General features: G+C 41.3%; 1 protein-coding gene across 2 annotated transcripts in view; it reads right to left on the reverse strand.

The window, feature by feature from the left end:
- LOC140471112 (signal transducer and activator of transcription 3.1-like) overlaps positions 1-21,117 on the reverse strand; it is a 74,700-nt gene that overhangs the window by 28,687 nt on the left and 24,896 nt on the right. For both annotated transcript variants that reach the window (XM_072566998.1, XM_072566997.1), the window contains 13 exons: positions 16,810-16,896; positions 16,295-16,373; positions 15,631-15,713; positions 14,339-14,490; positions 13,817-13,975; positions 12,652-12,744; positions 11,056-11,118; positions 9,528-9,548; positions 8,348-8,441; positions 8,160-8,207; positions 6,722-6,805; positions 3,238-3,336; positions 1,363-1,498 (listed from right to left, as the gene is read on the reverse strand). In XM_072566998.1, coding sequence (XP_072423099.1) covers positions 1,363-1,498; positions 3,238-3,336; positions 6,722-6,805; positions 8,160-8,207; positions 8,348-8,441; positions 9,528-9,548; positions 11,056-11,118; positions 12,652-12,744; positions 13,817-13,975; positions 14,339-14,490; positions 15,631-15,713; positions 16,295-16,373; positions 16,810-16,896 — 1,198 coding nt within the window. The remainder of the gene's footprint in view (positions 1-1,362; positions 1,499-3,237; positions 3,337-6,721; positions 6,806-8,159; positions 8,208-8,347; positions 8,442-9,527; positions 9,549-11,055; positions 11,119-12,651; positions 12,745-13,816; positions 13,976-14,338; positions 14,491-15,630; positions 15,714-16,294; positions 16,374-16,809; positions 16,897-21,117) is intronic.

Raw genomic sequence — 21,117 nt, forward strand, 5'->3', positions numbered from 1 at the left:
TGGATGTGGAAGGCTCCTTTAGGGCCTTGGATAGAGGTGAGGAAGGAGGTGTGGGCACACGTTTGCAGGTAAAACCACCCGCACCAATCAACCAAGCCGCCCCGTGGCCCAACATTTCAACTCCCCCTCCCACTCTGCCGAGGACATGGAGGTCCTGGGCCTCCTTCACCGCCGCTCCCTCACCACCAGACGCCTGGAGGAAGAACGCCTCATCTTCTGCCTCGGAACACTTCAACCCCAGGGCATCAATGTGGACTTCAACAGCTTCCTCATTTCCCCTTCCCCCACCTCATCCTAGTTTCAAACTTCCAGCTCATCACTGTCCCCATGACTTGTCCGGACTTGTCCTACCTGCCTATCTCCTTTTCCACCTATCCACTCCACCCTCTCCTCCTTGACCTATCACCTTCATCCCCTCCCCCACTCACCCATTGTACTCTATGCTACTCTCTCCCCACCCCCACCCTCCTCTAGCTTATCTCTCCATGCTTCAGGCTCACTGCTTTTATTCCTGATGAAGGGCTTTTGCCCGAAACGTCGATTTCGCTGCTCGTTGGATGCTGCCTGAACTGCTGTGCTCTTCCAGCACCATTAATCCAGAATTTGGTTTCCAGCATCTGCAGTTATTGTTTTTACCTCTTATGAGGAAGGGCTGAGGGACTTGAAGCTGTTTTCATTAGAGAGAAGAAGGTTGAGCAGCAACTTAATTGAGACATAGAAGATAATCAGAGGGTTAGATAGGTTGGACAGTGAGAGCCTTTTTCCTCGGATGGTGATGGCTAACACGAGGGGACGCAGCTTTAAATTGAGGGATGATAGATATAGGACAGATGTCGGAGGTAGTTTCTTTACTCAAAGTAGGAGGGGCTTGGAAAGCACTGCCTGCAACAGTAGTAGACTTGCCAACACTAAGGGCATTTAAATTGTAATTGGATAGACATTCGGACAAGAATGGAATAGTGTAGGTTAGATAGGCTTCAGATTGGTTCCACAGGTCGGCGCAACATCAAGGGCCCAAGGGCCTGTACTGCGCTGTGATGTTCCAGGTTTTACATTTTTTAAAAAAAAGCAACTCAAGTAGCCCTGGTTGGAACGGACTTTTCCTTTGCTGGATTACTGGATAAGGTCAAAAATCACATGACACCAGGTCATAGTCCAACGGGTTTATTTGAAAACAAACAAACCGATTGGACTATAACCTGGCGTCGTATGAATTTTGACCTTGTCCAACCCAGTCCAGCACCAGCACCTCCACATCAGCATTACTGGATAGCTTTTAGATGTTTAGTTTGAAAACGTACATATCCAATATAGCCCTTGCTCTAAGAAAGGCAGCAGGCCCTAGCAGCTGAAGATTCTTACCAAATAACTTTTCTGCCAGCATGTTGAGCTGCTCAGCATCCAGATGCCTTTTGGTGTTTGAAGAAAACTGCCAGCTTAGTACCTCGGATAGCTGGCTCCACGGTGCCATGGGAGGACTGGAAAAGAACGTTAAATTCTGGAAGACAGAGGGAAGAAAAATTTACTCCCCAAATTACTCATACAGCAGAGGTTTAGATTGTATTCTGAAACATGATATTAGTAGCTTACACACACACCCCCACACACTATTTTACATTTGTTTCACAGCACCTACTGACCTCAATAAAGAGCACGACTCACAACATCCCTATAAGCGAGCTCTCGGCTTCATTTTGTCATTACTCTTATCACCAAAGAGAGAGTGATTTGCTGCTCAGTTAGCAATACTTATTGTTAACAATATCAAAGATTGTTCAAAAAAGTCTGCAAGTCTGTCAGCATCTGTGAAGAGAAGGCAGAGTTAACACTTTGGATCCATTGAACCTCCTTCAGGAATGATGTAGCTAGGAGAAGGTTGGTATATGCGCTGAAGATGGGGTGAGGGGAGGAAGGAAGGAGTAATCGATAGATGGAGATGGAGTCCAGGAAAAGAAAATAGTTGAGCAGACAAAGGAGTGGGTAAAGGCCAGCCTGGGGGAATCAATAGCTGTTAATGGGGACTGTTAGGGCTGACAATGGCTGTTTATGGTAGCAAACCATGTGATGATAGGGCCAGGTGTGTGGGGGGCTGGGGTAAGGAGATGGGAGGAGGTGCTCAGGCCCTAAAGTTATCGAACTTGATATGGAGTCCAGAAGGCTGTAGAATTCCCTAGCGGAAAATGGGGTGCTACGAGGGAACTGCAGCAAGCCTGAGACAGAGATGTTGGCCAGGAAACATGGTGTTGTGTTGAAATAGCAGGCAACTGGAAGCTCACAATCATTTTTGCAGACAGAATTTAGGTTTTCTGTAACGTGGTTGCCCAGTCTGTGCTTCATCTCCCCAATATAGAGGAGACCATGTTGTGTGCTTGAATACAGTAAACTAGATTGCCTGAAATGCACGCAAATCACTGCTTCACCTGGAAGGGGTGTTTGGGGCCTTGGAAAGTGAGGAAGGAGGAAGTAAATGGACATGAGTTACACCTTCTGCAATGGCATGGGAAGACAGCATGGCGATGTGGGGAGGTGTTGGGAGTGGAGGAGTGCACCAAGGTGTCCCAAGGGGATGGTCCCTGCAGTAGGCTGAGGAGAGGGGAGGGGAGAGGAAGAGAACAGGTTTCTGGTGGTGGTGGAAATGGCAGCTAATGATCCTTTGGTTGTGGATGCTAGTGGGACAGTTGGTGAGGGCTAAGGGGACCCAATGATGTTATGGGAAGGAAGAGAGGGTATGAGGGCCGAAGCACGGCAGATGGGTCAGACATGGCTGAGGTCCCTGTCAAAATGTCCCTCCCACCGTGGTGGGAGTCCTCAGTTGAAGAAGGAGGCAGACATTTTGAAGGCCTCTTCGTCAAAAATGGTATCAATGGTACAGATGTGACAGAGACAGAGGAACTCAGAGAATGAAATCAGTTCTGAAGAAGTGTCACCAATTCAGAAATGTTAACTCCACAGACGCGGCCAAACCTGCTAAGTTTTTCCAGCATTTGACTGTATGATTTGATGTCAAAACATACAGTTGAGAGTGCTCCAAAATTATTCAATTACAAATCTTATCGCATAGTCAATGTACAGCCAGAAAGGAAACTTTCCACTTGCTGTTAAGTCATACGGTCAAGTACAGGATGCTGCAGACTTCAATATTCTTTACTGTTGCTGGGCAGGTGATGATTAAGAACAAATTTACTAATTCCTCCTCCTCCTTCTGCCTCATTTGAGGAAGTTCCCACAGACTTTTACCTTTGGATCATTGGAGAGCATGTTGTACCAAACCACTGAGGCCCAACCACTAAGGAGCTGACTGACATTTGAGATGATAACAACAGGTAAAGTGCAAGTCTGTTAAAAACATAAAAGGGTGAGACTTTAGTGATGATCCAACCAGAGAATAAAATTAAAGATTACTGAACCAATACTGCAATATCATAAAATAAAGGCTCGAATTTAAGTAGAAAGTTTCAACATCTCAGATGAACCCAAAGCAATGAAGCACTTTGTTTGAAGTTTGGTTACGGTTGTAATTTACTTCAAGATGGTGCTGGAGCATGGTGACATTGTGCAAGCTGTCCTCAACAGACCTTATTCTTACATATCTTATAATTGTTCTGCTCTTCTAATCCTCAAGTCTAAGTGTAAAGTCTATCAGAATTACTAACAATGCTCTCTTAAATCCACTTTCAGGTTTAAAGATTCAGTGGCTCAACTACTGGCGATGCTGGAATTGCAAACCCAGGGGAATTAAGGGCCTACTGACTTCCCGTGGGTCTGACCACCTCGTGGAAACCTGGAACTGAGGCCCAACCAGCGCAAGAACAAAGATCTGACCCCTCAGTGACCCAAAATTGAGGCAGCCTGACCAGACCAGCTGCAAGACCTCCCCAGAACGCTCGTGAACGAGACTAGTGCCCAGGACCCCATCAGACGCACCCACTTACCTTGCCAATGCTAGAACTGCAAGCCCAGAGGGATCACAGGCCTCTGACCTCTCAGGCCCAACCTCCCTGACCTTGTAGAAACCCAGATCTGAGGCATGGGAACCAGACCTGACCCCACATGACCCGATAGAGGATGCCCAACTGAAACGAGCATGAGAGCCCACCGAATGCTCAAAGCCGGGGTCCCCATCAGAAGCATACATCCACCTCTTGGAGCAGCCCTCACCAACACTTGGGACCAACGAGGAGCAGCCACTTACCCGGGGAAAAAGTGGGAGACCGAAACTACAGGGTTTCAAGCCCCCTGCCTCCAGTACACTCCTGACAAACGCCCAAGCCACTGAGAACAAGATGGATGAATTTAAAGCTAGACTCCCTTTCTAAAAAAGGTAATTAAGAGACTGCTGTGCACTCTGTTTTACAGAAACATGCTCAGTCCTGTGCTTTACACCCTGGGGGTTTCTCAGTTCACTAAAACGGACCACTCGGCTTCCTCAGGCAAGGCAAGGGGAGAAGGAAAGGGGAGGTGGGGTCTGCTTCTTAAATCAACACCTCTTTGTGCTCAGACATGGTGACCCTGGTGAGTTACTGCTCCCCTGACCTAGAATATCTAACAGTGAAATGCTGTCCCTACTATTTGCCTCCACAGTTCACCTCTGCTATGCTGACATCGGTCTACATCCCACCCCATGTGGAAGTGAAGAGTGCACTTGAAGAACACAACGCTGCAAACAGTCTTGAGACAAAATACCCCATCGCCTTGTTTATCAGAACCAGTGACGTCAACCAGGCCAACCTCAAGAACGTGCTACCACAATACCATCAACAGGTCTCCTGTTTCACCAGAGGGCTGAATATCTTCGACCATTGCTATACACAAAGATGCCTACCATTCCATCAACTGTCTGCACTTTGAAAAATCAGATCACAATGCTGTGCTCCTCCTCCTGGCTTACATCAACTCCAGTCTCCCAAGCCTGCCTTGATCCTTTGCAATTTGCCTATTGCCACAACAGGTCGAAGGCAGACACCATCATTCTGGCCCTACACTCATCCCTGGAACATCTGGATAACAAGGAAACCTATGTCAGGCGCCAATCTATTGACTACAGCTCTGCCTAGAACACCATAATTCCAAACAAACTCCCTCTGTAACCAGATCCTCAATTTCCTGACCAATAGACCACAAATCAGTAACAATAGGTGACAAAACCTCTTCCACCATTATCCTCAACACTGGTGCCTCATACGGCTGCATACTTATACACTCAGACTGGTCAAATTCCACCCCAACTCCATTTACAAGTTTGCTGACACCACTGTTGTAGGTCGGATCTCAAACAACAAGACAGAATACAGGAAAGAGATTGAGTGCTTAGCAGCATGATGTAAAGATAACAATCTCTCCATCAACATCAGGAAAATAAAAGGAGCTAATCATTGATTTCAGGAAGCGGAGTGGAGGGGACACTCCTGTCTGCGTTAATGGTACTGAGGTGGAGATGGTTCACAGCGTCAAGATCCTGGGAGTGACTATCACCAACAAGCTGCTCTGGTCCACCCATGTTAACGAACGGTTAAGAAAGCACACCAACACCTCCACTTCCTCAAGAGGTTAAGGAAATTCAGCCTGTCCACAAAGACTCTTACCAATTTTTATAGATGCACCATTGACAGCATCCTAACTAGATGCATCACAGCTTGGAATGCTCTTCCCAAGAGTTTTGAACACAGTCCGCTGCATCATGCAAACCATCCTGCCATCCATTCACTCCCTCCACTTCCTGCTGCCTTGAGAAAGAAACCAAAGACCCCTCCCAACCCGGTTATACTCTCCTCCACTCTCTCCCATCAGGCAGAAGATGTAAAAGCTTGAATACACATAGAAACAGATTCAAGAACAGCTTCTTCCCTGCTGTTATCAGACTTTTGAGTGGATCTCTCAAATGATAATTCTAATTTCTCTCTTTGCACCTTCTGTGCCTGTAATACTGTATTCTGCATTCTGTTCTGCTATCCTGATGCACTTTGGATGGTACAATCTGCCTGTATAACAAACAAAACAACAGTGTTCACGTATCTCGGTACATCTGAAAACAATAAATTAAACTAATGTAGGAACATGGAGGTCGATGTCACAGGCACATGATTAATGTATCTTTGCTGACAGATTAAAATGATCAAACTAACAGGAGGTTAAATAGATGCTGAACTAATCCTGACAGCAAAAGTCTTTGTTATGATAACCTTGAATAAATTGTGCTAAGATCTTATCCATGCCATTTTTGATAATTAAGTGAGATGTCCAATTTCAGGAGGCAAGATCAGATTGCAATGTCAGTTCTGAACACATTCTCTCTGTACACACAGCCAGAATATCAGTAAGCTTCCACTAAAAACAATGAAGCCACGTGGATCTCTCAGGATCTCTCTTCTCTGGGGGGAGCTGCTACCTAGATCCACTGATGGATCAGCCGTTGTTATACAATCTTGGATAAGAGAAACCCAAACTGCTGCCTGTAAAACGTGTGATAATGTTTCACACATTTAGCTCAGTGACGTAAAAATTGAAAGGCACATTATCAACAGTAAACAACTTAGACATTGCTCATTACGTGAAGAATGAGTGCAACTTCGATGACATTTATGTATCTAATTGCCTGCTTACCCAACTCTGTGACCCTCTCTCCTTGCACCCCACCCCACTCCCACCAAAAACAAGGTTTTGGGCTTCACAGAACTGGACCCATGGCAATGTCCCAACAATGATAGTTAAGTGGTAAACCTACCTCAAGAACGAGGTTGAGCTCTTGGTAAACCAGCTCAGTCTCAAAACTAATAAGATGGAGCTCCTCAGTCACAATGAGAGAAGCCTGGGAGGATGACAAGTAAAGAAAGAGGAAAGGATTGAAGAATGAATAATGCAGACACAGACCTTGCATGGTGAGCACCATTCAGTATAAAATCAAATCATCACAATTGCACAAAAAGTGTTTCTGTAGATATATAAAATAGGTTTCAAATCTTTACTGACATGAAGTAAAACATTAATTCAGTTGAACTTCCAGAGAACTAATGGTCATACCTACTTGCCAGTTTGTAAAATTACTCCATGCTGCCTGCCTCCAAACAGAAACTCCAGGTGTGATCCCTGATCTTGACTCCTCGGTCAGAGAACATCCTTCCAGTGTTTACCCTGTCTAGTCATGTTTGAATTGGATCGGTTTCTGAAATTCCCCCTCATTCCTCTAAACTCCAGTGAATATAATCCTAACCGATCCAGTCTCTCTTCACATCAGTCCCGCCATTCCAGGAGTCAGTTTTGTCAACCCTCCATCACTAGATCATCCTTCCTCAGGTAAGGAGACCCAAACTGGACAGACAATACTCCAGATATGGACTCACCAAGGCCGCTGTACAATTGTAGTAAAAGGTATCCCTGCTCCTGTACTCAAATCCTCTCGCTACGAAGGCCAAGGTATCATTTACCTTCTTCACTGCCTGCTGCATGTTACTTTCAGCAACTAGTGTATAAGGATGCCATGTCTCACTGCACATCCCCCCCCCCCCCCTTCACAATCTATTGCCATTCAAATAATGATCTACCTTCCTGCTTTTGCTCCCAAAGTGGATAATCTCACATTTATCCACATTATACTTCATCTGTTATGCAATTCCCCACTTACTCAACTTGTCCAAGTCACACTGAAGCATCTCTGCATCCTCCTCACAGCTCACCCTGCCACTCAGCTTTGTATCATTCTATCAGTCGCTTCCATGATCTCTTTATTCCTGCCTGCCAACCAGTTCCCGATCCATGTCCGTTTACTACCCCCACTCACATCCACTTTCATTGTACATGCTAATCTCTTTCATGGGACCTTATTGAATACCTTCCAAAAATCCAAGTAGACCACATTCATTGGGCCCCTATTGGTAACATCCTCAAAACATTCCAGTAGATTTGTCAAGCATGATTTCCCTTTCATAAATCCGTGCTGACTCTGTCCACTTTTGTCACTGTTTTCCCAAGTCATTCACCATCTAGTCTATCAGTTAAGATTCATTACAATGATACTATGACAAGATACCATTGCCCCTCTGCCAAACACATTGGAATCTTGGGATGTCATTAATTTTGACTTGAATTATGGGGGCTGACTTCAGGCTCTAACTCATTGGCAAGGGTACAAATCATTTTCAACTCCCTCATCTGAAATGTATTACCTCATTACTTCCTTTTCCTCCAATTCCAGGCTTCTGCTCCTTTAGTTGCTGCAATCAGAAAAGTAGAATTGTTGTGTAGAAATGGTTTGTTTAGTACAGAGTCAACAGTAAATCAGAAACTCATCATACAAATTATATATTATAACAAGTGCAATGAAATGAAGAACAGAATGTAGCCATTTTCTTACCAAATGCCTGAAGTCAGCACACAAGCCCCCGAATTTGGAATCCACCATGTTCATCGCCTTTGTGGTTGTGCCAAGTACATTGAATTTACGATACCTAGTCATAAGCAAAAATTGACATTAACAATGCAAAACTGTTCTCCCAAGGCAACAACCTGTTAAATCACAATCTTTTATAGGTTACTATTGTTTGTCAGTTTACTTCAGTCACATTTTGCCATTTTACAGATATTAAAATTGGTAAAACATCAAATTGTTTTACTGCCCACATTTTTAAACAACTTGCACTTACGTAACTATTTTCATCTCATTCAAATCAACGCAAGAACAGACAGAGCAGGAGTTGAAGAGATGACTGAAAGCTTGGTTAACAACACAGGTTCTGGGGAAGATTTGCAAGAGAGGTAACAGGATTACAAACAAGGTTACAAAAGGTGTAGAGCTGAGATTGTCATGCTGACATGACTGATCGGGAAATGTGAGATCAATGGGAAAGATCTAGTGAGGCAAGGCGTATAAATAAAGGCAGAATTAATTAAGAAGTCAAAAGGTTAAGTCAATACATTGGAGAAGCTGACTTTATAAAAGTGGGTTAGCACATGAGCGAGGGGGAGGGCTTCATGCAGAATACTATAAAACTAAAGAATTTTTGAATGAGCCAGAAATCTACTTAAGGTATAGTTGGGAGGTTGGTGAGCTGAGGACTAAAAGAAAAACAACCTAGTGGTGACTACCAGACTTCCTGAGTTTCTCCATTAATGTCTGCTTTTGTCTGGCAGTGACTTCAGTTGAGAATGAGGGTTTCAGCAATATATTTGGGGGTGGCGGTGACGGTGAGAATAAAGCGAGAGAGAAAGAAAAACAGTAGAGGTGAGCAATGCTGTGACCATGGATATCGAATATGTAAGTAGTATGATTTGACCATGGGTTGGATATAGGCTTTGAAAATCAGTTCAGGGTTTTCATGTCCTGGATAACTTGACTTGAAATCTCCTTACTTATTAAGCAGTGCTCCACTTTGGTTCTGGGAAAAAAAAATTACTCTACATCTAACATTTCAGTTGATGTTTGGATCATATCCCTGATGATTTTTTCATCAAGACAGAGGTGATGAAAATTCTTTTAAAGTAGATTGGTTAAAAAAAAGTTGATATTTTCCCTGAAGAGAGAAAAATGTTCTTACCCTTTCCCATTTGGTGAATTCCTGCAAGTTTAAAAAATAAAACAGGATTGGTTGACAAATATTTTATGGTTATATTTGTTGAGTTTATCAAGACAAGAACATAAAATTGTTGCTGAAGACAAAGTTTATATATTATACAGTCATATTCAATCAACACAGTCCCTTAAAAGGAGCACATTTCAACGTCTTTTTAAGAAGGAGTTTTCTTTCTCCTTAACAAGTCTGTTAACATCTTAGAGACAGAGTGCTGATAATGTTAGAAACATTCACCAGGAACAGTTACTCCCAATGTTAGACACTTACTAGAAGGTGATTACCTGAGGCAAGATACTCAATCTACCTAAAGTCTTACTGCTTTTAAACAACTGACAACTGGATAATGTGCAGTTTGTTCACTATTTAGGATCGGAGATGACAAAACTTCATTTACGTATTCTCCACTTGTCCTTTCATCTTCTCCCTCCTCCCTTGGTAGGTACTGACTCATGGAGTACAATTCTGCAGATGTCAGGTGACTTTCAGTATCTTGGCTAAAGTGGGTCTTTGCCTAAGTTACCAGCAGGCTATTTAAACAAAGGGGAGAAAATCACAGCCAAGTCCATTGTGTTCTTGCCCAGTATACTATACAGCACATTTCCGAGCAGGAGTTAACAATCAGTTACAGGAACCAGGGCTTTCCTTCCTCCACTATCCAAGATCAAACTGTATTACCCAGATTTCTGTTCTAGCTGAAATCAGTTGACTCAACACAGATCGAGACATCCTGGCAGCATGACTAGTGAACCATTACAAGAACTGAACAGACAACAAAACACTGATTACATTGAAGTGGACGAGGGAAGTGCACTTCACTGATTAGTGACCTCGTCAACAAACATAACTGATCTAGTGTAAGCAAGGTCAATGCAGGGAGTTGCATGAGCAGAGTTGGGAAAGGCATCACTGAGGTCTCATAATTTAACAATATATAGAGTTGCCCCCACTGTTAGGTAATCGCCCTTTGCTGCACAGCAGCAGCTGAATAGAGAAACGGGTACTTTGATCTGCTCTTTCTTTCTTGGTTGTGTACATTTAAGCATGTGTTTAGGACATTGCAACACAAGCATCAACAATACTGATATTTCAGCACTTTTGTCTAGTAATGCTGAACTCGAAACAAAGAGAAAAAATGGCAAGGCAAAGAAGTGGTAGCCTGATCTTGTGGTTTTTCTCCCAACAGTAAAGGACTCCCACTTCCAGAGAAATACAAATCCAAAGTAATTACACCCAAATATTACAGCAAAGTGCTGCCAGCCCTCTTGATTGTTTTATGTCAGCTCAATGCTTCACCATCAAGATACAAGAGAGGAAGCAACTGATGGGATTGCTTTTTCCTTGTAAAAGCATTGTACTGGTGAGTCATAGACGTACAGAACCAACTCTCTGGACAGTTCAGGTCCCTTAATCCAAAGAGAATCAGACAAAAGTTATTCAAAAGAAGATTAGGATACACGTTTACATTACAGGAGTATTATTGTTGATCACTTACTTATCGATATAAACCTTCACTTTCATAATATGATTTGCTAAATCTGGCAGTTTCACTAAAAGTCTGCAAGAGAACAGAATTATAAAAAACAGGATATCCATTAGATCATGTATTTCAAGAACTATAATTTTAAACTCTTTAGCTCTGCCCACTACATTATATAATTTCCATGAGAGTGAGAGTTATAGATACACTGGGGATTAGAGTGGGGGGACATTTGGTGACTCTTCCCCCTCCCCCATTTGCTCTCCTCAAACCATGATGCAAGATAGAAGAGGGAAGAGGACTTGTATGAACCATCATAAAATGGAATCATTTCTGGCCATCAGCAGAATGCAAATGTGCAAGCCCACTGCACTAATCAAACACCCGCATAAGCCATGGGATCATCTCAACATCCAGACTCTGGTCTGTCCTGTAAAACATTTCTAGACAACTTATTCTTCAAATGAGTACGGCCATAGTCTTCAAAATAAATATCAGTGAAAAGAACAGTGAAGTTATTTATGAAAAATTGTTCGCTTTAATTAAATTGTTTGATAACCCAGCCAACAGTAGTCACATAACCGCTTTCTTCTGAGAATACATTTTGTAACTTAATGCCAGCAACAATCAGAAGTACCTAAGATTTTCCTACTTGAGAAAATATACTCACTAAGACCATATTTCTGAAACAATTATTATTTCCACTTTCCCTCATTATAATGCACCACTGACCCCAAAATGGAACGCTGCCCAGAAGTTATTGCTTTTAAGCAGCAGCATAGACTGAATGGTGCACAAACTGGCAACATCCTTTCTAACTTTAAAAGGTCAGCAATTCATCTGATGCTGTAGATTTTATGAAAAGAGCAGTCAGCAGTAATAGTCGCTCTTCAGTAAATCACAGACTGTGCATTGACCATTTGTCAAATCAACCTATAAAATTTCCATTATAACAAAAACATAGGAGGAAATAGCAACACACATAACCCACCCTGCAGCTCTGGTGCTTTACACAGACTGTGTGCAGTAGAAGCCAGCTGAATTAAAAGATAGACATTGCATTTATACACCGTCTTTCATGAAGCCCTAATGCTCCCAAACACTTTAGCTAATAAAGTGGTTTTGAAGTGTAGTCACTGTCATAAAGTAGGGAACTCCACCAGCTAGTTTCACAAAGAAAGCTCCCACAAAAAGTAACATGATAAACGACTAACGATTTTTTGAGACATTGAGAGATAAATATTGCTCATGACACCAGGAAAACTCCCCTGCTCCTCTTCAAAATAGCTGCCACTGGACTTTTTTAAAAAAAATACATCTACCCGAATGGGAAGACGGGGCCTCAATTTAGTGTTTCGGCCAAAGAATGGCACCTCAAAGTTTGCAATATCAGTCAGTACTACACCGAGCTGTGCCAGCCTTGATTATGTACTCCAGTCATTAGATCTGAACTTGAAAAGACAATTTTCTGACTTATTGCTACTATTGAAGCACCCTACTTGATCCCTGTCTCTTCATTTTCCCCCTAGGTATTTCTTGTTTCACATATAAAACAGTCAGGTATTTTAAACATTATTGTACGACTTCACTGAAGGCAACACCTGTACTCACCGTGACTTAACAGAGAACTGGGAGCTAGTTCTCAACACCAGAGGCATCTTACTCTGAACAGGCATACAAGGTTGATTCTCCACAACAAATGCACTATATTTATATGAAAAAAAATTATTTCAATTAAAAGTAAATAATATTGTTAAAACTCTTGCCATTAAACAGCATTTTAAAAGATTATATTGGTTTTGGGTCTCCTGAATTTAAAGATTTTCTGTTTCCACCAACTTAGATACTTGATATTTATACATTAGAATCTCCAACCCCAGGCCCTTCCCCCAGAATTTTACCTGCAAATTTAGTAATGAAAATCTCATTCCCAATTGATCCAATTCCTGACTTGTATATGGCATGGGAAACAACGAAATGGTGATAATGCACTGAGTACACAGCACAGAAACAGGCCATTTGGCCCATCTAGTTCATGCTGGTGTTTATGCTCCTCTTATGCTTCATTATTGTCATTCTTACATAGGATGTAGGCAAGGCTGACATTTTTAGCCCATCCCTAATTTCCCTTGATTGACTGGAGAGCTGATAGTACTTCTATGGGTTGGAGTCACAAAGAGAAAGTGAGGACTGCAGGTGCTGGAGATCAGAGTCAAAAAATGTGGTGCTGGAAAAGCACAGGTCAGTCAGCATCCAAGGAGCAGGAGAATCGGCATTTCGGGCAGAGGTCCTTCATCAGGAAGGTCACATACAGACCAAACCTGGTAAGGGTAAATTTCCTTTCCTGAAGGACATTAAGATTCTTCATTCCAGATTGTGTTGAATACAAATTTCACCATCTCCCATAGTGGGATTCAAATCCCTGCCTTCAGAGCATTACTAGTTCAGTAACATTGCCATTATACCACCACCTCTACAGATTTATTTGCTGACTTTGTATATATAATGTCAGGTAAAGACACTTTGCTGCTCTGGGAAAATATATGATGAGTAATTTAATTAGACTTTAATTAAAAGCTTCAATAATTCATGTAATGATTGTGGAATACAATCAATTCCATCTTTGGCTAAAACAGTTAATACAGAATTAAAAATTCGCAAACAATAACTTTTGTGCAAAAATTTCTGTTATAACAGCTGCTACAGTAAGAGCTTTCAGGCAAAGTATGCAGGTACTGAAGAAACAGACTAAATGTAAAAGAAATCTCCCAAGCACCTTTTGATGAGGCAAGTTAATAGAGTCACAGCTTGTTTCTCTAAAGCAGGTCTTTGCGTTATAAAAGGATCCTTATCATAGGTCAGTTTAATTCCCAGCTCCTCGAGTTTCTTTAGCAATCTTTTCACTTCGAACAAACACAGTGCACTTGCAGTAAACCTGTAAGTCATAATTTAACAAAGGTTATGAGGTAGTAGAGATAGAGATAATCAATAGCAGAGTTTAGTTCAGGAAGATTCTAAATTTTACCTTCATATGAAAACTCGCCCCTGGACAGCTGGCCACATGAAACAAACACTGTCCTTTTTATACATTCACAACTGTTACCAAAACTAATAACCATAAAGGATGGGAAATCACAAGAAAACTGAAAATTAAAACATCAGCAAATCAGATATGGTTTTATTCCTTTTTGACTGCTTTCCAGCAGCGCATGCAGGCAATTTTGCATATATTGGACAAGGTTTGAATTAGAGACCACAAGGTCTCTCTCAAATCAGGATAATCTAACATTTTGCATACCAGTTCTCCAGTTGATCCAAACAAACGTCCATAGGAGCACCAATGCAGGCTTTCTGTTGGCACCTCTTCCAGTCTGCCAACTGTTCTTTCACCAGCGTGTCCAGTAGCTTCTCAACTTCCACTAAAAGCTCTTGGAATTTATGAATGACATTCTGCCAAAGTCACAATAAAATTCTCATAACATATTGGACAGGGTAGATTACATACAGGTCTTTCAATGGTTTTCAAACAAGTGTTCACATTCTTACCACGAAGATAAAAATCTTCTCACATTGATGGCTATATGGATCCTATTTTAAAATTATCTTGGGAAATCTCAATCTAGCCCTCAAATAGGCACAGGACCACAGCACAAACCTGATCACAAATTATTCTGGCAAATCAATGGCTGGTTTAGGAAATGGACAAATATCAACACTGGCACATAGTTAGGAGATGTTCTTCCCATGAGGGGAGCCTTAACATTGTAATAGGCAGTCAATTTCCAAGGGAAGGAGGGGGAAGAGGAGAGGAAATGAAAACAATGGAGATATCATACATCTCTGAACAGTGTCTCAGAAGGCAATTTGTAAAAACTTGAAAGTTTATGCACCTGCCCATTCAGACAATACCTGGCCAAAGAGGGAGAAAAATGAAATAGGAGTCAATTAATTGGCATTAATCATCATTTTAATAGACTTGAAATGAGTGACTTGTTAAAAACAAAACTAAAATAAATTAATAAATCCAATTGTGCATATAAGTAGCTGTACAGAGCCTGACTCTGAGGATTGAGCAATCAGCAAAAGTGATAATTGATACAAGGATTTAAATAGGAAAAGGAAAAATTCCATAGTTGGAATTTATCAGGTTAAAGTGATTGGGGGACAAAAAGATATGGTACACTTATAAACTTCATATCACAACAATATCCAGCCATTTGTATTTCCTCAGTATAAAGATTTCAACATGACAATTTTACTTCGAAACCAAAAAAACACAATTAAGTTTTAGACCCTAAGGAAACATGAAGACTTGATATTTCATGGATGTGGCAGAAGTTCAGAATTATAAATTAATCAAAATATAAAATAAAAGATCTTCCAAATAAAAGATAAAATTCCAAAAAAATCTCAGTTTCTCCACTCGAAAGACCAGGAAAATCCTGGGAACTTCGATATTAGCTACTTAGTTGACTTCAGTCGAGACAGAAGGCATCATAATTGCATAATGCACCTTCAGTGTGCCAGGTTAAGTGATAAGTCTGAGTAATGCACTTCCAACACCAAACAACCGTGTAGATTATTACTTACTTTCCTATCACTGTCCAGAATATTTAGCATATCCTGCAGCACTTTCATTTCTTCCTGCACTTGTTCAGGGGAACTGTGTGATTCTGAAAGAAAATGGAATTGGTCATAAACACATTGCATGACATAAAATATTTGAGAGAACATGGTTTTGCAAGATGCAACTGAATTTCACAGCTAGAGCCTCCATTAACACTGCATATCACTTCAGGAAAGGAAAACTGTTTCTATCCAGCTCACCTGGTGGCAAGATGTTAACAAAGCATTTTAGTCAATAAATTCCAAAACATTTTGAATGGCAATATCCTTTTGGTTTGTCACCGCCTTCCTTTGAAGTATCATTATACCATATGGTAACCATTGACTGTCTAGACTGACAAGAGGGGAACAGCTACTGGGGAACTGTGTTTTGGTGTAACTATATCCAGGATAAGTTACTTTCTTCAGAAGAACGAACTACAAACAAGTTTAAAAATTGTAAATACCAATTTTAAAAAAAACTTATGATTAGAGATCACAACGCACTCTTGTTGAGCTGGTAGAATCACTTTATCATCAAGCTTTACAATTGATAAAGAATTTCTGCTGCAATGCCCTCACCAACCTGTCGCAGGATTCAGAGAGACAGAGCTAAACTAGCAAATTGAAATCACAAAACGCTGCTCACCTTGACACTTGAAAGTCTTGTATTTGAAATCAAACTCATCTTGTTGCTCCTCTAGGAATTTCAACTCCTGCTTACGTGTCTGTATATAACAGTTTTAAATATAATTAGCAACGGCGAAATTAATCTTCAGACTACCAATGAGTTCACAGAAATCCATATCTTTGGAGTTGATTGGATTCTTTTACACACTTGACCAAGTGCCAGTGTTACAGTAATAAACTTATGCAAAATCAGGCATTGCTTTATTACTGTACTCATTGCAATTAAAAATACTCCTGAAACATAATGTGTCCCTTCACCCCAATTTCCACCTTTTATTTAATCTATAGCTTGTTATAGAAAGGGGGGAAAATGGCAAATTAATAGCTATGCTATTGAAGTCGCAGCAAGAGAAGTCTTCCAATACAGCTTACACAAAGTATGAAAGAAACCATAGAAGAGGGAAAGCTTCTAACAGTTCAAAGCAAAGCGTGCAAGCTGTGGAATACCATAAGTCAATCACATGCAGCACTCACTTGCACGTTGTTTCTCAAGGCAGTAATTTTCTGGTCAATGTCCTGGTGTCTTTCACAGTCCACATGTTGGGTTGCATCCAAAACAGTCTAGAAAGAAGACAGCAGCTGTTTCAATATGAAGAACATGCAGATCAGTCTTATGTTACAAACAATTACACCAAGTAAACAGCCTTTAAGGGATAGCACAGTAATCCACTGCACTGCAGGACCAAGGCACCAGATAGAGACTGAGAGGCGACCTGATAGAGGTTTACAAGATTATGAGGGGCATGTGTAAAATGGATAATTGGAGTCCTTTTCCTAGGGTAAAAACTTCAATTACTGGAGGGCATAGGTTTAAGATAAAAGGGGAAAAGTTGAACAGAGAGAGATGTGACAGGCAAGATATTTTTACACAGAGGGTGGTAAGTGCCTGGAATGTGCTGCCAGAGGTGATGATGGGGGCAGATATAACAGCAACATTTAAAGAGGCATCTTGACAGACAAAAAGGCAGGAAATAGAGCAATACAGGTTTTTAGTTTAGTAAGGTGTCATGCTTCAGTGTGGGCTTGGTGAGCCAAAGGATTTGTTCCTGTGCTGTAGGGTTCTTTGTGTTGTGATTTGAGTATATACATTTAGCAACATAATCAGGAAAAGTATCTTTCCTACACACAATTCTCTGAATAGAAAAAATATCCTCCAGATTTTTTTTTGTTGTCCCTCACCCAGTTATTTTTAAATTTCTATCTTTTTTGCATTTTCTCTCTAGGAAGTAAAAAGTCACAGACTACTTCACAATGCAAATCCATATCCACTTTAAGCTAGGTTACGGCCACTGAAATATCATACTTAGAATTTGTAACAGCTCCTGTTAAAAAAACAGAGAGACTGTCTTTCACTCATTTTAAGTCGGATGCAGTAGATTAAGAGACTGACATGGTATAATCAGAGGGCGCATTACCATAAGGCTGATCAATAGATATGTTGTGACTGTACAAACTCAGAGGTAGTGCCTGTGGCATCAAGAAACCGATTTTGGACATCCTGGATAAAGTGGATAGAATTTGGTACAGTGAAAGACTTAGGCAATAATGTCATTTAAAACTCAAATTACACAAACCAGGAGTACTCTATCTGGCTCATTTCCAGTTAGCTCTTTTTGCAATCCTTTGGGATGGAGGACGACTTGATTCCCCACACAGTGAAGGTAGTTTTGAGCAAGTAGTGTCCAGATACTGGGCAAGTTAGCTGCTGTTGGACTATCTTCCTTTCCACCCATTCTGGAGGATCTTGCGAAGGCACTGCTAGTGGTACATCTCCAGTGCTCAGAGGTGCCTCGAAAGATTGGTCAAGTTTTCATGGAAAATAGGAGCACAGAATCACCGCTGTCTGGTGAACTATGAATGGCTTTACTCTCTGGTTGAAGATCCTGGTCCTCAAATACTCTTTCCCTCAGTTGGCTGAGCTGGTACATTGGATTCAACGACCAATATTGTCATTTACATCTTCAAAATCTCAACAAGGGAGGGGTTTTGCTATGGGAATTGGCTAGAAGAGGATCTTAGTTTTCCAAATATTTAGTGAAAGGCTTATTTTCTCATAGGTTTTTAAGGAGGAGTCAACATTGACGTGGAGCACAGTTACTGAGCAAGCATGTACAAATGTCACCCCCATACTGAAGCTCCACACCCAAGGTCAGAGTGATTTTGTTTCAGACTGAAGATGGTGTAGGTTGAACAATCAAAATTTGTTCCGTAAATTTATTTCCACACCGATAGGTAATTTGCAGTTTTACAATAAGTCAAAAGAAAGAAGAAAAAGCTCTGATAAGGATTTGGAAAAGACCTATGTTTTGGATTTTCTTTCATCGCTGGTTCCAAATTCCTCAACTGAAAACAAATGCTGGAGAACACAGCAAGTCAGACAGCATTTATGGAGAGAGAGCACACTAGTGTTTGGAGTCTCAATGACTCTTCATCAGAGCTTCCAAATTCCTGTACATCTAAACCATGTTTCTGCATTGGACATGTAGGAGAAAAAAAAATGTCTCTGCCTACAATCTGCTATTACATCTCTCTTCTTTCCTGATCTACAACATTTAGGAAAACCTAGATGTGCACAATCTTTCAAGCATGACTTCAAATTCTGGACTCCCCTGCAGTCAAAGCACAGGTCACAGATACACAGAGATTAGTCGTCAACCAAGTGAACGCAATCACCCTGAAACTTTACACTTAACAGTAAATGAGGAAGAAACGTGTTGGCATCAGAAGCAAAATGAAGATTAAAAAGTTGCATGGCACACTTTTTGGAAGGGGGAGTTAGCAACCAAATACAGTAAACAGGTGCCAAGAGATTCACGCTAGCTGTACTTTATGACAAAGTAGGGGTCAACAGCCAAGAATGCAGAGGATTGCTCCACTATTCTGGAGAACCATTACCTAAGCATTTGTTCAAAGTGCCTGTCAAGAAAAGGCTGTTTCCAAGATATTACTTAAAAGTTACCTTCATGCAACACTTTCTTTTCAATGAGGTTATGAAGCTTTAGCGAAGAAACATGATACCACATTGAGGTTCCTTCTAGTGCAGAGTCATGCGTGGTACCTAGTCAGTAAAGGCTATGTACCCTGCCAAGCTTATGCTTTAGGTCCCAAAATGTTACTTCCTTTATAGAAACTCTACTGCAGAGTGCCACACTTAGCAAGATGGTTCCCAAAGTGGCTTGCAAGTATCAGAGAGCATGTTGTGGAAAGTCCCAGATACTGTGTGCTGATTATCACAGGGCAGATTGACTGATTGTAATTGCAACCTCCACTTCACAAAGCAAGTTAACAAGTCTCTTTTGCCATGCCCAAATAAGATCACAATATCCTCTACACTAGGGCCCTTGGGCAATGGCAGGCATGTTCCATGATGAAGTAGAACTCTTCTTCTAGTGCTTAACGATGGTATAAAGAGAACACACCAGAGACCCATCTGCCCAAACCTGCTGGGTATGATTTGCATTGCTGCAGCTATTTGCCAATTTACAAACAAGCCTAGCAAAGAGGAATGATGCTGCAGTTTCTGCACAATCAGAAAACCTTTGCAAAATCATTAATAGAGAAAGTTCAAAATCTTTCCAGGAAGAGAGAGATTAACTTTAAAATGCATCGTGTTGGTGTCTGAGTTTCTGAAGATCAGCAACCCCAATGGAAGATTGTAGCATGGGTCATAAAAACACTTGCAGGAAAAATCTGCCATGTTTATATTCAGTCTGGTCAGTGACACTTTACAGAAGTCAGCCTAAGATGTCCTAGTGTGTAATATTAAGCTGCATAATAACATAAAAGAAACACACCTGCACTGCACCTTATAGAGCAAATAACATTTAGTTTACAATAATCATCAATCAGCAAAGTAATTTAATTTGACTTCTCAGCAGACTAAGATGGCGGTGAAGAGCTACTGCTGTAGTGGTAGATCCTGATCCAAGTTTACAGGCAATGATGGCAACCCTATTTGCCCAGAGTTACGAGCAATATGCACGACCAGAGATAGATTATGAAGGGAAACCATCCATTGTTCCTAAAGTTGTGCCACTTGGGGTAGAGACTTGTAATAGTGGCATACATGTCATCAGTAAGGCTCTATGCTTGAGGGAATGCAGCCAAATGGCAAAAATAGAGGCAGAGAATGGAAAAGCAGGGAGGTTATGCTAAACCTTTATAAAGCTCTGGTGAGGCCACTACCAGAGTATTGCATCCAGCTCTGGTCACTGCATTTTTGAAAGGTTGAGAGGGTCCATGAGTGTGTGTGCAGATTTCTCATTTGGTGGGAGGACTTAAATTGTAAAAAGGTTAGAATGGAAAATCTCCTTGGAGCAAAGGATGTTGAGAGGGAGGTTTGATATGGGTGTGCATGGTTATGACAGATTTAGAGAAAGCTTCTCTAAACAAAGAATGGCTCCTCCTCAGCTGACTGCGATAGGACTAAACGACATAAGTTTAATACCATTGAACAAGAGGTGCAGGGAAACCAGAGAAAGAACTTTTTTTTAAGCAGCAACAGATTGGAACTCACAGCTCACAAGGTGGAGGAAGGAGAAACAAATCATTTCAAAAGGAAATTAGATGGGTACTTGAAGGAAAAATCCTCCATGGCTATGGGAACCATGCAAGGAAGTGGGACTGACTAGGTTGATTTTCACAGCATCAGCATGGACCAGATGGGTGGAAATGGCCTCATTCTGTGCTGTAAATGCAGCAGGTTTAAACATTTCACATACATATCTTGCTTTGGAAGATGCATGAGCACAGAAACGTAAACCCAGTAGAGACTTTGAAGGA

Source organism: Chiloscyllium punctatum, chromosome X (assembly GCF_047496795.1).
Source record: "Chiloscyllium punctatum isolate Juve2018m chromosome X, sChiPun1.3, whole genome shotgun sequence".
NCBI lineage: Eukaryota > Metazoa > Chordata > Chondrichthyes > Orectolobiformes > Hemiscylliidae > Chiloscyllium > Chiloscyllium punctatum.